The 13433-nt window shown below is 47.9% G+C and overlaps 1 protein-coding gene across 1 annotated transcript; it reads right to left on the bottom strand.

Moving 5' to 3' along the window:
- Positions 1-2713: 2713 nt before the first annotated feature.
- On the bottom strand, positions 2714-13362 carry LOC133474490 (gastrula zinc finger protein 5-1-like). The gene is made up of 4 exons (XM_061766283.1): positions 12566-13362; positions 10749-11027; positions 3035-3658; positions 2714-2933 (listed from the first exon to the last, which is right to left on the bottom strand). Exons 1-4 carry the CDS (start codon positions 12732-12734, stop codon positions 2863-2865), a joined length of 1143 nt encoding a protein of 380 aa, XP_061622267.1. The 5' UTR covers positions 12735-13362; the 3' UTR covers positions 2714-2862.
- Between the last annotated feature and the right edge of the window lie 71 nt (positions 13363-13433).

The raw sequence follows: 13433 nt of genomic DNA, 5'->3' as shown, positions 1-13433 counted from the left end.
GGGCTTGTCGCCACAGCGCGTCATCCTTTTCCACGGAAGCCTGTAAATCTCCCGCCTCCTCCTCTCCGACACCAACGGCCCTCACGTCGTCCCTCACGACATCCATCAACCTTCTCTTGGGTCTTCCTCTCGCAGCTCCATCCTCGTCATCCTTCGAGCAATATACTCACTCTCTCTCCTCTGGACGTGTCCGAACCATCCAAGTCTGCTCTCTCGAACTTTGTCTCCAAAACATCGAACCTCGGCCGTCCCTCTGATGAGCTCATTTCGAATTTGATTCAACCTGGTCACTCCGAGAGCGAACCTCAACCTCTTCATTTCCGCCACCTCCAGCTCTGCTTCCTGTTGTCTCTTCAGTGCCGCCGTCTCTAATCCGTCCATCATGGCCGGCCTCACCACTGTTTTATAAACTTTGCCCCCTTGTATTCCTTTCGCCTCTCCTCGGTCCTCTCAGTGTCCCACTTCTTCTTAGCTAACCTTTTTCCTTGTATGATTTGCTGTACTGTGAGGTTCCACCACCAAGTCTCCTTCTCTCCTTTCCTGCCAGAAGATACACCAAGTACTCTTCTGGCTGCCTCTCTGATCACCTCGGCTTCAGCGGTCCAGTCTTCTGGAAGCTCCTCCCATCCACCGAGAGCCCGTCTCACCTCTTCCCGAAAAGCTGCACAAAACTCGTCCTGTCTCAGCTTCCACCACGTGGTTTTCCTCTCTGCCTTTGTCTTCCTAATCTTCCTCCCCACCACCAGAGTCATCTTCTTTGCTGTCTAGCCACACTCTCCCCTTCCACTACCTGACAGTCGCTAACCTCATTCAGATGACATCGTCTGCACAAGATGTAGTCCACCTGCGTGCTTCTACCTCCGCTCTTGTAGGTCACCCTATGTTCCTGCCTCGTCTGGAAAAAAAGGGTTCACTCCAGCCATTTGCATCCTTGTTGCAAAGTCTACCACCATCTGTCCCTCCAAGTTCCTTTCCTGGATGCCGTACTTACCCATCACTTCTTCATCACCCCTATTACCTTCACCAACACGTCCATTCCAATCTGCACCAATTACGACTCTCTCTCCGTCTGGGACGCTCAGAACTACTTCGTCGAGCTCCTTCCAGAATTTCTCTTTCACCTCTAGGTCGCATCCTACCTGTGGGGCATAGCCACTAATCACATCACACATAACACCCTCAAGTTCAACTTTCAGCCTCATCACTCGATCTGATACTCTTTTCACCTCCAAGACATTCTTGGCAAACTTCTCGCCTTACTGCCTTTCCACCTGCTCTCCTGGACACGCCTTTCATCGTGTCAACCAAGTCCTGAGATTTTCCCTGTCAGAGTCCCAACATTCAAAGTCCCCACATTCAGTTCTAGGCTCTGTGCTTTCCACCTCTTCTTCTTCTTCTTCGACTTCGACCCACAGTAGCTAAATTTCCAACGGCGCCCCGCAGGTTGACGGCGCCGGCGGCGGACGTGGTTAACCCGGGCCACGGCCGATCGGGTTTGGAATTCTTTGGATGAACGCTCATATTTGTTTGGCAAAGTTTGAAGCCGGATGCCCTTCCTGACGCAACTCTCCGCATTTATCCGGGCTTGGGACCGGCCTACGGTTTGCGCTGACCTGTACCCTTTAAAAAAAAACAATTCTATCATTCCATTCTCTTTTGTAATGTTTTCTTATACAATACAGTGCTATTTTTGTTCATTTAAAAACAAGTAACAAAGTAATGGTGTTTTAATTCATTTCCATGTGGAATATTGATTTGATATAAGAGTACGTTGAGTAACAAGCTTGTTCACTTGACAAACTAAACTTGTAAATCAATGTACCGATGTTCATGTCGTGCTGTGCCCAAAACATGGAGAAACATACTGAACAGTGCCAGTGTTTAGAGACTTAGTTTTTATTGAGGATTCCATGTAGACCATTGGACCATGCCCACTTGAACACAGAGTCCTTTTCTTCACAGATGACCTGAAACTTTCTTCATCGGTGTTATCCTCACAGCACACTTGTGTCTCTTCACCGGATCCTGAGAAGATCATCTTTTATCACGCACGGCACACTGCAACTGAATGCTTTGGAACCAGTGCTTACGCATGCTTACGTGTGGTCAAACCGCATCTTTGCTGGAAACGGTTTGTCCCCAGAGTGTCTTTTTGTGCGTCGAACCAATTCTGTGTGATTGATGAAGCGCTACGTCGCACACTGAGTAAGCAAACCCTTTCTCCCGGTGTGTGTCCTTGCGTGTGTTTCCAAATGTACTTTCTGCGCAAACCTTTTACCACAAATTACACAAGCAAAAGGTTTCTCCCCAGTGTGTGTTTTTGTGTGTCTTCCTAAATGTCCCTTTGTAGAGAAGGTTTTGCCACAAAGCGAGCAGGCAAAAGGTTTGTCTCCAGAGTGGATTCTCTCATGTGTTCCCAAATGTCCCTTGTCAGTGAATCTTTTACCGCAGACCGAGCAGGCAAAAGGCTTCTCGCCCGTGTGCGTTCGTATGTGCCGAATCAAACTTCCCTTCGTCAAGAAGCTTTTACCACAAAATGAGCAGATAAAAGGTTTCTCCGCCAAATGAGTTCTCGTGTGTGTTCTCAAATGTCCCTTCATTGAGAAACTTTTACCACAAATGGAACAGACATGAGTTCCCGCCGCAGTATGCGTTCTGGCATGTGTTCCCAATTGTCCCTTCTCAGTGAATGTTTTACCACAAACCGAGCAGGCAAAAGGCTTTTCCCCAGCATGTGTTCTTGAGTGTGTTCTTAAATGGGCCTTCAGAGCGAATCTTTTACCGCAAACTGAACAGACAAAAGGTTTCTCTCCTGTGTGCGTTTTGGTGTGCCTTATTAAACTTCCCTTTATCGAGAAGCTTTTACCACAGATTGAGCAGACGAACGGTTTCGCCCCAGTGTGAATTATTTGGTGTCTTTTTAAATATCCCTTCTGAGAAAATGTTTTACCACAGACTGAGCAGGCCAAACGTTCCGATCCAGCGTGTATTCTCGCGTGTCTTCCCAATTGCCCCTTGTCAGTGAATCTTTTACCGCACACTGAGCAGGCGCAAGGTTTCTCTCCAGTGTGTGTGCTTCTGTGTACTTTCAAGGTTGTATTGACAGAAAAGCGTTTGCCACAAACTGAACAGATGAAAGGTTTCTCTCCAGTGTGTGTTCTCGTGTGCCTTGTCAAGCTTATCTTGACCGAAAAGCTTTTAGGACAAACCGAGCAGACAAATGGCTTCTCTCCGGTGTGCATTCTCATGTGCACTTTCAAATTATACTTGACATCGAATGTTTTCCCACACTGAGAACATTTCCAGCGTTTGTCGCCTTTCGAACGTTCCTCTTCATCGGCGTCACGCTCTGACAGCGGAGCTGAGAGGTCGTCTGCTCGGAATCCACAGCGGTCTCCGTCACCTTCTATTGTCGCGCGTTCACTTGAGCTGCTGCTTGGAGGCTCCGCCGCTGGGTTCTCCTCACTTGGACATTCATCACTCTTCAAATGGACACCAGTCAATCCGAACGTGATAAGGTCCTCCTGCTCTTCCAGTTGAATGTTCACGGGCTCTGGCTCGACTTCCTCTTTCGTGTCGGGGTGCTCTTCTTCCTCCTCTTTAATGTCGGGGGACTCTGGCTCGTGCTGCTCAGCGCAAAGACATTCGTCGCCGACATCTGCGGGACACAAGAAGACAAACGCATGCTTTGGTAAAGTCAACTTGCGTGTTGTGAATTTGATGTTTGAGAATCATATTTATAATCCTTTCAAAGGCACTCGTGCAGTTCAGTCATTACAACAAGCTGGCAATTTTTGGACTTGAGTTGGTTGTCACATTTCTGTGGGGCCAATTCTATATTACTCGTGCACTCACTGTCGTTGTCTCGCCGTGCTGCACTATTTGCATATAGTGGCCACTCGTGCCAGAGTAGCATCTGCTCCATTTGCACACCGATTGAGGAGTATCTGTAACATTTGCACAATCGACATTGTCCCAGATGATCGCACTAGTCGTCACTCGTCAACCGCATCCACTCCTTGAAGTCTCAGCGCCCCTTTGCACAACGGTCATTGCACCGGACTATTGCGATATTAGCCATTCGAACTGCTCTAAGTGCTAGAGGACTCTGCATCTTTTTGCACAATTGTTTTTTGTCAATGTCTTTCTGTCTCCCAAGTGTTCTGTAAATTGCCTGTCTGTTGTCGTACTAGCGCGGCTCCAACTACCGGAGACAAATTCCTTGTGTGTTTTGGACATACTTGGCAAATAAAGATGATTCTGATTCTGAAATACAGAATGAGCCATTTTCATTTTTATTATTCTTACCTGTATATAAAAAGTTTTTGGAGAGAGAGAGAGAGATAGATAGATCATTTTAAAACTTTGTCCACCATTAATGTGACCTATAACCTGTACAACTCTATAGAAAAAGGGGAAATATTTTAGAGAGGGGCACTAAAAATAAAGAACTCAGCTAAATGATCAGTTGGCAAGAACGCCTAGCAGCACTTTACAGAGGCAAAAACAACCACCATCCAGGGTTGACGAACACTGACCTTTCCGACCTTTCAAAGAACAGCGGAAGGTCAGCATTCGTCTCTGGTGGAATTCCGCTGCTGTCCAATGCTACTGGTTGATTTGACTTTAACACGAGTTAGAATGTGACTGGTTCGTTCTGAACATCTCCATTTATAAGAGGGTGTGCACATTTGTGCAACCAGATTATCTCACTTATTTATGTTTACTTCCCCTCGCTACAATATATATATATATATATATATATATATTTTTTTTTTCAATTGAGTTGTACAGGTGATCGGTCACATTTTTTTAACTCAATGATCTTCATCCCTTTTCTTTATATCAGGAAAAAACTGGCATTTGAACAGGGGTGTATAAACTTTTGATATCCAGTCTTCGGGAAGGACAGTAATAGAATGCCCATTTGTGTGCGTTTCTTTTTCCATTTGTTTCTAGGATTCTAAAATTCACCTGTTAATCACGACTGCGAGAACCGCTCGTGCAGGAAATGTAAATCAATGTTATATGAAATGTGAAGAATGTCATTGCTGTACCGATGACGCATTCGTCATATTATACCCGGATGTTCAACCTGGCGAACGAGGAGTCCATTCAAAAAAATGACAGGAATAATGATACAAGTAGGAAGTGACCAAACCTGCCCTGTGGAACACCTCCCGAGGCTCGTTGAAAGCACTTGCCATTGTCGCTCGTTCGCCTCTTCTGTTCCAGAAAGTTCCTCCGCGTACCTTCCGCAACATTGTCGACGCACGCTTGACGTCTGCTTCGCGATGTGTCGCTAACAAACGCGCAGCTAGCAAGCGAAGCAAAGCTAAACTCGTGCGCCGAGCGGAAGAAGGTTTAAAGGACGCCTTTGAGGTCCACTCAAGTCATGATGGGACGTACCGCGTCGACGACGAATGAGCCAAACAACGTCCACGGTAGCACTTGTGCGTTGGAAGAAGTACGGCAGCTCCACTTGGACAAAGTACGTGCCACGGCTCCGCCAATCAACACAACGGAAATATTGCCCCATTTTGTGAGCGCCATATTCTCTTTGTGAATAAACGTCAACAAACAATGCAAACAAATCAAACGGACAGCAGTGCCAGGTCACATTTAGATGCGGGGAAAATTGATTTGATCATTCAAATATTGATTGGCAGTTCTTCTAATAATACTATATTCCTTTTGGATGCAGGTCAATTAGAATAATGGAATTATAATAACCAAACAAACGAAAAACATATTACATATATAACGTATTTACAAATGTTTCTTTTACTCATAGTTTTATTTACAATAAATTTACTGAGAAAATAAATATCAATAAATCAATCTTAATCAAACAATATTTAATAATATACATGAACAACAATAGATAAAAATGAATAAATGAATCTTCGCCAAGTCATTTTTTAAAGACAAACGTTAGATTAATGCAACAAAGAAAATACTAACACTGATTTTTTAAATGTTGTATTTCTAATGACTGTAGTTAGGATTGTGTCACGAAAACAATTCGTATCGTTGAGAAGTTAAATGCGCATTTAAATTGTGACATAACTGTAAGTCTGCCATCATGTGATGACTCGTTGGACTTGGATCATGTGGTTGGGCGATAGTTGCAGTTTGAGGAACAGAGGAGAGCATCTTCCTGGCATCAGAGGGAACAATGGCGGTCCAGGGCTGGACGGGCACCCTTCGTAAAAGACTGCACGAAATCTTCAAGCTGCATAAGTACTGTTCAACTTTTTGCAAATACAGTACGATAATAATAATGACAACTAATTACATTTCCATTGTGCATTTCTCACATTTTTTATGAAAAGATTATTACAACAATACATCCATCCATCCATCCATCCATCCATTTTCTACTGCTTATCCGGGTCGGTCGCGGGGGCAGTCGCCTTAGGGGGGACGCCCAGATTTCCCTCTCCCCAGCCACTTCATCCATCTCTCCAAGGGGGGATCCCGAGGCGTTCCCGGGCCGGCCGAAGGACGTAGTCTCTCCGGCGTGTCCCGGGTCGTCCCCGGGGTCTCCTCCCGGTGAGACGTGCCCGGAACACCTCGCCGGGGAGGCGTCCGAATCAGATGCCCCGGCCACCTCATCTGGCTCCTCTCGATGCGGAGGAGCAGCGGCTCTACTCTGAGATCCTCCCGGATGACCGAACTTCTCGCCCTCTCTCTAAGGGAGAGCCCGGACACCCTGCGGAGGAAACTCATTTCGGCCGCTCATATCCTGGATCTTGTTCTTTGGGTCACGACCCACAACTCGTGACCATAGGTGAGGGTAGCAACGTACATCGACCGGTAAATCGAGAGCTTCGCCTTCCGTGCTCAGCTCCTTCTTTACCACAACGGACCGATACAAAGTCCGCATCACTGCAGACGCTGCGCCGATCCGCCTGTCGATCTCCCGTTCCGTTCTTCCCTCACTCGTGAACAAGACCCCGAGATACTTGAACTCCTCCACTTGGGGCAGGATCTCATCCCCCTGACCCGGAGAGGGCACGCCGCCCTTTTCCGACCGAGGACCACGGTCTCAGATTTGGAGGTGCCGATTCTCATCCCAGCCGCTTCACACTCGGCTACGAACCGGTCCAGTGAGAGTTGGAGGTCACGGCTCGATGAAGCCAACAGAACCACATCATCTGCAGAAAGCAGAGATGCAATACTGAGGCCACCGAACCGGACCTGCGCCTAGAAATTCTGTCCATCAAAGTTACGAACAGAATCGGTGACAAAGGGCAGCCTTGGCGGAGTCCAACCCTCACCGGAAACGAGTCTGACTTACTGCCGGATATGCGGACCAAAGTCTGACTCCGGTCGAACAGGAACCCAACAGCCCGTATCAGGGGGTTCGGTAGCCCGTACTCCCGAAGCACCCCCCACAGGACACTTGAAGATGGTGTTCGTTATGGACAAGCCGTGATGAGCACAGAAGTCCAATAACAGAACACCGCTCGGGTTCTGATCGGGGGGGCCGTTCCTCCCAATCACGCCCTTCCAGGTCTCAGTGTCATTGCCCAGGTGAGCATCGAAGTCCCCCAGCAGAACGATGGAGTCCCCAGCGGGAGCGCTCTCCAGCACCCCCTCCAAGGACTCAGAAAAGGGTGGGTACTCTGAACTGCTGTTTGGTGCATAGGCACAAACAACAGTCAGAACCCATCCCCCCCACCTGAAGGCGGAGGGAGGCTACCCTCTCGTCCACCGGAGTGAACCCCAATGTACAGGCGCCGAGCCGGAGGGCAATGAGTATACCCGCAGCTGTTCGGCGCCTCTCACCGTGGGCAACTCCAGAGTGGAAGAGAGTCCGACCCCTCCCAGAGGGGACTGGTAGCAGAGCCCAAGCTGTGTCTGGAGGCGAGTCCGACTATATCTAGTCGAAACTTCTCGACCTCACACACCAGCTCGGGCTCCTTCCCTGCCAGAGAGGTGACATTCCACATCCCAAGAGCCAGCTTCTGTAGCCGGGGATCGGATCGCCGAGGTCCCCGCATTCGGCCACCGCCCAGCTCGCACTGCACCCGACCCCTGTGGCCCCTCCCACAGGTGTTGAGCCCACGGGAAGGGGGACCCACGTTACCCTTTCGGGCCGTGCCCGGCCGCCAGGCGCTCGCCTTCGAGCCCCGCCTCCAGGCCTGGCTCCATTGGGGGGCCCGGGCAAGGGAAAACGAAGTCCATTGTTTGTCGTCATCATTAGGGGTCTTGGAGCCGTGCTTTGTCTGGTCCCTCACCTAGGACCTGTTTGCCATGGGTGACTTGCCAGGGGCATCAAGCCCCAGACAGCTTAGCTCCAAGGATCACTGGGACACACAAACCCCTCCAACACGACAAGCTGACGGCTCAAGGAGAGGAACAACAATATATTTCCATTTCATATTTTGGAACTGTTTGTGATTTGATTCATTAAGGGAAAAAAAACGTCTTCAAAGCTACGTGGCCCTGTGTGAAAAAGAAATTGTCTCCTGAACCTAATAACTGCTTGGGCCATCCTCAGCAGCGACAACTGAAATGGAGCTTTTTCTATAACTGGCTACGATTACTTAACATGTCTGTGGACATATTTTAGCTCGCGCTTCCTTGCTGAATTGCTTTCATTCAGAAACACTGGAGGGTTTTTTGGGCACGCAAGGCCTTTTTAAGGGCATGCTGCAGCATTTTAATCGGATTCATGTCCGGTCTTTGACTCGGCTTCTCCGACAAAACCTTCCATTTTTAACCTTTTTTTTGGTTTTTTTCTTTTAGCCATTCAGAAGTTGATTTTTTTAGACCGTCGTCCTGCCGCGGCACTGATGGCCCGACGTTCCGCATCAGGCTTTTCTGATTCGTGGCGAAGCACCACACTCCCACCACCACGTTTGACCGTTGTCGTCAGCAGAGTGCAGGAGGCCCGAGCCGGGGCTCCCTCTTCTCGTCGCTTCATGGAACCAATCTATTTCTTTGTTGTCATCGGAGCAAAATATCGAAGCTCGGTCGTCCCCGGCTGAGATGCTGAGGAATGCGCTCACGGGAATCGGTGTGCTGGAAACACCCGCGCACAAAGACGCTGGCAAAGGTACGTCAAGCGGACATGCACAGCAAAAAGTCAGCCGAGTGACACGGACGCCCATGTTGAGGGGACATGAACTTCCGATACTTAACTATCGCATAACGCTGTGACAAACACAGAAATAGAAGATACTGAACAACGCTTGGAAGAATTTTTTATTTTGTTCAATTTTCTATATTATTTAAGATCACACACAGGGTGTAGTGCACACTTTTCCATCACACCACAAAGAGTCATCGGCTGTGTTTACACTGCGCGGCACGGTGCCCACAAGGGAGGTTTTGTTCGTTTTGCGCGTCGTCGGTCACATTACAAAAACAAATGTGACTTCTAAATTTCTTTAGAAATTTCATGGACAAATCTGAATTTGTCCATGAAATGACCCAAAACACGACGTCGTGTCGCGCAGTGTGTTGACGGAAGTCAATATGGCCCGTCGTCTTGACGCATTTGTGGCAATTTCAACATGCTGCCCCTTCATCCGCCTGTCCGTTTTGTCGAACAATTGTGACATTTGTCACCTTTTGCTGACGCGTACGAGCGCAACCTGAGCATCCGGACTGCAGTCGCATCACACATATATATATATATATATATATCCAATCGACGTATATGTCGCATCAGATACGTATATCGACGTACGAAAAAGCCTGGGTGGGATCTGAAAAAAATCGGAATTGTACCGTTCACATTGGCGTGAAAAAATGAAAAACAAACTAGGGTCGCGGGTGAGCTGGAGCCTATCCTGGCTGACTTTAGGCAAGAGGGTGCAGGGTACACCGTGGACAATTAGAGGGGCACAGATAAACAAACAATATAACACAATCGAGTCTTTCAATAACCTAAGAAGCATGTTTTTGGAATGTGGGAGCAAGCTGCAGTACCAGAGGAAAACTCCCGCAAGCACGGGGGGCAACATGCAAACTCCGCACAGGAAGTCCGCCGGAGTCCACATCCCGACTCCCAAACCGCGAACTGTGCAGCGGATGTGCTACCCGCTCAGCCGGCCGTGCACACGAGAGTGTGCCTCGTGAACTCCGTCTTCATATTGAATCTGTTACCGCAAACTCTTTCTCCCCACTGTGGGTTCTTTCGTGTGCAGCCAAGTTTGGCTTTTGAGAGAATCGTTTACCACAAACCAAGCAGGGAAAAGGTCTCTCTCCAGTGTGTGTCTTTGTGTGCCTGATCACGCCGTCTTTTGTCGAGAAAGTTGTGCCACAAACTAAGCAGGCAAAAGGTTTCTCACCAGTGTGTGTTCTTACGTGCGTAATCAAATTTGGCTTTTGGGAGAATCGTTTACCACAAACTGTGCAGGCAAAAGGTTTCTCTCCAGTGTGAGTTCTTGTGTGTGTTCTCAAGTTTCCCTTTATGGAGAATCTTTTACCACAAACTGAACAGGCAAAAGGTTTTTCCACAGTGTGTGTTCTCGTGTGTGTCCTTAAGTTTCCCTTTCCGGAGAATCTTTTACCACAAAATGAGCAGACAAACGGTTTCTCCCCAGTGTGCTTTCTTACATGTGATCCCAAATGTCCCCTCTGAGTGAATGTTTTGCCGCAAACTGAGCACGCAAAAGGTTTCTCCCCAGTGTGTATTCGCATGTGTACTTTCAAAGTATACTTGGCGTCAAAGGTTTTCTTACAATGAGAACATTTCCAGCGTTTGTTGTCAGTGTGGCATTTCATATCACCTTTCGAGTGCTCATCGTCATCAGTGTCAGAAGAGTGCGACGTCAAGTCGTCGCTGTCTGACAGCGGCGGTAAGAGGCTGTCTGCTCGGGATCCTCCGCCGCCGCCTTCATCGTCATCTTCACTCTTGACGATGACATCGGTCAATGGAAAATTGGTGATATCGGCCTCCTGTTCTTCCTCTTTAATGTACGGCGGCGCTCTCCCCTCCTCTTCCCCTTTAACGTTAGGGAACCGCGGCTCTCGCTGGTTCTCGGGACGCGCATTTTCTTCACTGACATCTGCGGGACACAAGAAGACAAACAAACACGGTTTGCTAAATCGAGTCTCGTGTTGTGATTCTCGTGTGTTAATCATGAACATGTATCATTAGGAGGTTTGGGAATCACATTGATGGTCCTTTCAGAGGCGCGTGAGCAGTTCAGCAATTTTCAGGATGTGTTTGTCGCATGTGCCCGTCAAGGAAGCAAAGCTTATTGTATTTCTAGAGCGCTTTTCATACAAAATGCAACTCAATGAATTTAAAAACAAAGAAAAAAAGAGCTTTTAACAGTTCAAACAAAAATAACAGTAAAAATACAATGAAATCGGCCATTATTAGCCCTTTTCAAATCGGACAAAAACAGCCTATTTTTTGCCATCCATCCATTTTCTTTACCGCTTCTCCTCACGCGGGTCGCGGGCTGCCGCAGCCTATCCCGGCTATCTTCGGGCGAGAGGCTTGGTACGCCCCGAACCGGTCGCCAGCCAATCGCAGGGCACATAGAAACAAACAACCATTGGCGCGTACGGGCAATTTAGAGTCTTCAATCAACCTAGCACGCATGTTTTGGGGATGGGGGGGCAACCGGAGAAAAGCCACGCAGGCCACGGGGAGAACGTGCAAACTCCACACAGGCGGGGCCGGGATTTGAACCCCGGTCCCCAGAACCGTGAGGCAGATGTGCTCACCAGTCGTGCGCCGTGCCGGCCACATTACATTATAAGACAAATATCATGACATGTAAAAAAAAAAATACCAATTTTTGCTGATTTTTCTCTCTCTTTTGCTTGAATCTTGAGTCGACTTCACCACTCCCGCAAAGATGGTGAGATCTTGAAGTTGATTAATCGCCAATCACGTGTTTCGGCGTTAACGTCGACGCCTAAGGAAAATATGAAATTAAAAAATACAGATTTGCTGTTCTTTTAACGGCAGAATCTAGTGGTTTGTGGGCTAGCACAAGATGCATTCGCTCCAGATCCTTCATCATCAAGTTTGGTTTTTTTAATCATATCTTGCTTCTCTGAATCTGCTGCAGTCGTTATTAACCCTCCCTGCTTCACATTCCTCCACGTCGCTGCTGTACTGTTCCCCTAACCCCCGCAAGTATTCTCGATGTATGTCTTTTCCACGGCGTGTCGTAAACGGCAGAGGTTGCAAAACTTTGGGGTCAATTTTGACAATGTAAGGAGTAGCGACATCAAGTCAAGTGCAGATACCGGAAACTAACCGTCTTTAACTAAGTTACCGCCACCACAAAGAGATTTTCTGCTGCAACGAACGCTCACCCACCACAAAATACAGACTTGACTAGGCATGACCTTCGGCCCGAGAGGTGACTCGGTGACCCCGTCGACCAGCCAGGTGCATCTGCGGCTTAATGAGGCTGGGCGCCCGGCGGCCGGAGCTGACACTAGTACAGCTCCTGAGTGAAGAACGACTCGACTTTTGATTGTCTTCTAACACCAAGTAATGGAAGTTATGATTGACTGACTAAACATAATAAGCCCTCTGGAAAGGAGTGACTAATGAAACGACAGTAAAAAGTCAACAAACCTGCTCTGTGCAACAACACATCTTGAGGCTTTCGGACAACAGCGTCCAGTAGTCGACGTTGTCGCTCCTGCTCCTCTTTGGTCCGAAAACGTTTCCCCTCACACTCTTCTTTCGCAATGTTTGCAGACATTTCCCCACGATTATGACTTTTGACACTCACACTTGACATGTGTTTAGCGATGTGTTGCAAACAAAGGCCTGTCTTTGTTCGCAACCAGCAGGCTAAGCTAAGCTAAGCTCGCATGGAGACGCTTCAATATGAAACGGGACGAGTTTATCCGGACACGGGGAATTAATGTAGGATGTTTTAGTCCAGTAAAGTAATTGCGTGACGTACTTTGTCGAGGCTGCGGCACGCTCAGTGCCAATTCGGGAAGAGGAGATGAGTGAAGCGCCTTCGGTTAGCCAAACAACGCACGCAGGTAGCGGAGGTTGTACGGCGAGTCCACTTGGACAAACTACGTGCCACGGTCACGAACACGCGAATCCACGTGACATTGCGCATGCTAAAAAGCCATTTCTTTCGGAATGAAAGATGGAAACGCGCAGTTGTAAGGTTTCCATACCTGGAGGAAGAGTTTGTAGGTCTCTGGAGGTGTGAAAATGACTTCAGAGAAGTCGGTGGAGTTTCCGACTTCGGTACCAGAGGACCAATCATCAATCATCGTGCTTTCAATTGCAAACTCATTTTCAAGCATGACAATGCACCATATAAAAAAGAGACTTTCATGGATGTAAAAATCGGAGGGGTCTTCTGTCTGATCGTTTGGACTGAAATAGATGTTAACTTCAGTAAATCAATTTCATTCAATTGCGATTTTAACTTCTATAAAACCTGTAAAATATCTCGAAACGCTGCTGTGCGTCA

This window comes from Phyllopteryx taeniolatus, chromosome 2 (assembly GCF_024500385.1).
Source record: "Phyllopteryx taeniolatus isolate TA_2022b chromosome 2, UOR_Ptae_1.2, whole genome shotgun sequence".
NCBI classification, from domain to species: domain Eukaryota; kingdom Metazoa; phylum Chordata; class Actinopteri; order Syngnathiformes; family Syngnathidae; genus Phyllopteryx; species Phyllopteryx taeniolatus.
This window is presented reverse-complemented; position numbering and strand designations above follow the sequence as displayed.

Excerpts from the sequence above, each read along its gene's own strand:
- LOC133474490 (XM_061766283.1), bottom strand. The coding sequence starts at position 12,734 with ATGTCAAGTGTGAGTGTCAAAAGTCATAATCGTGGGGAAATGTCTGCA. Across the intron at positions 11,028-12,565 it reads TGTGTTGTTGCACAGAGCAG|ATGTCAGTGAAGAAAATGCG; the intron begins GTTTGTTGACTT and ends TGTGTCCCGCAG. Across the intron at positions 2,934-3,034 it reads TTGCGCCTGCTCAGTGTGCG|AAGGGATATTTAAAAAGACA; the intron begins GTAAAAGATTCA and ends ACATTTTCTCAG.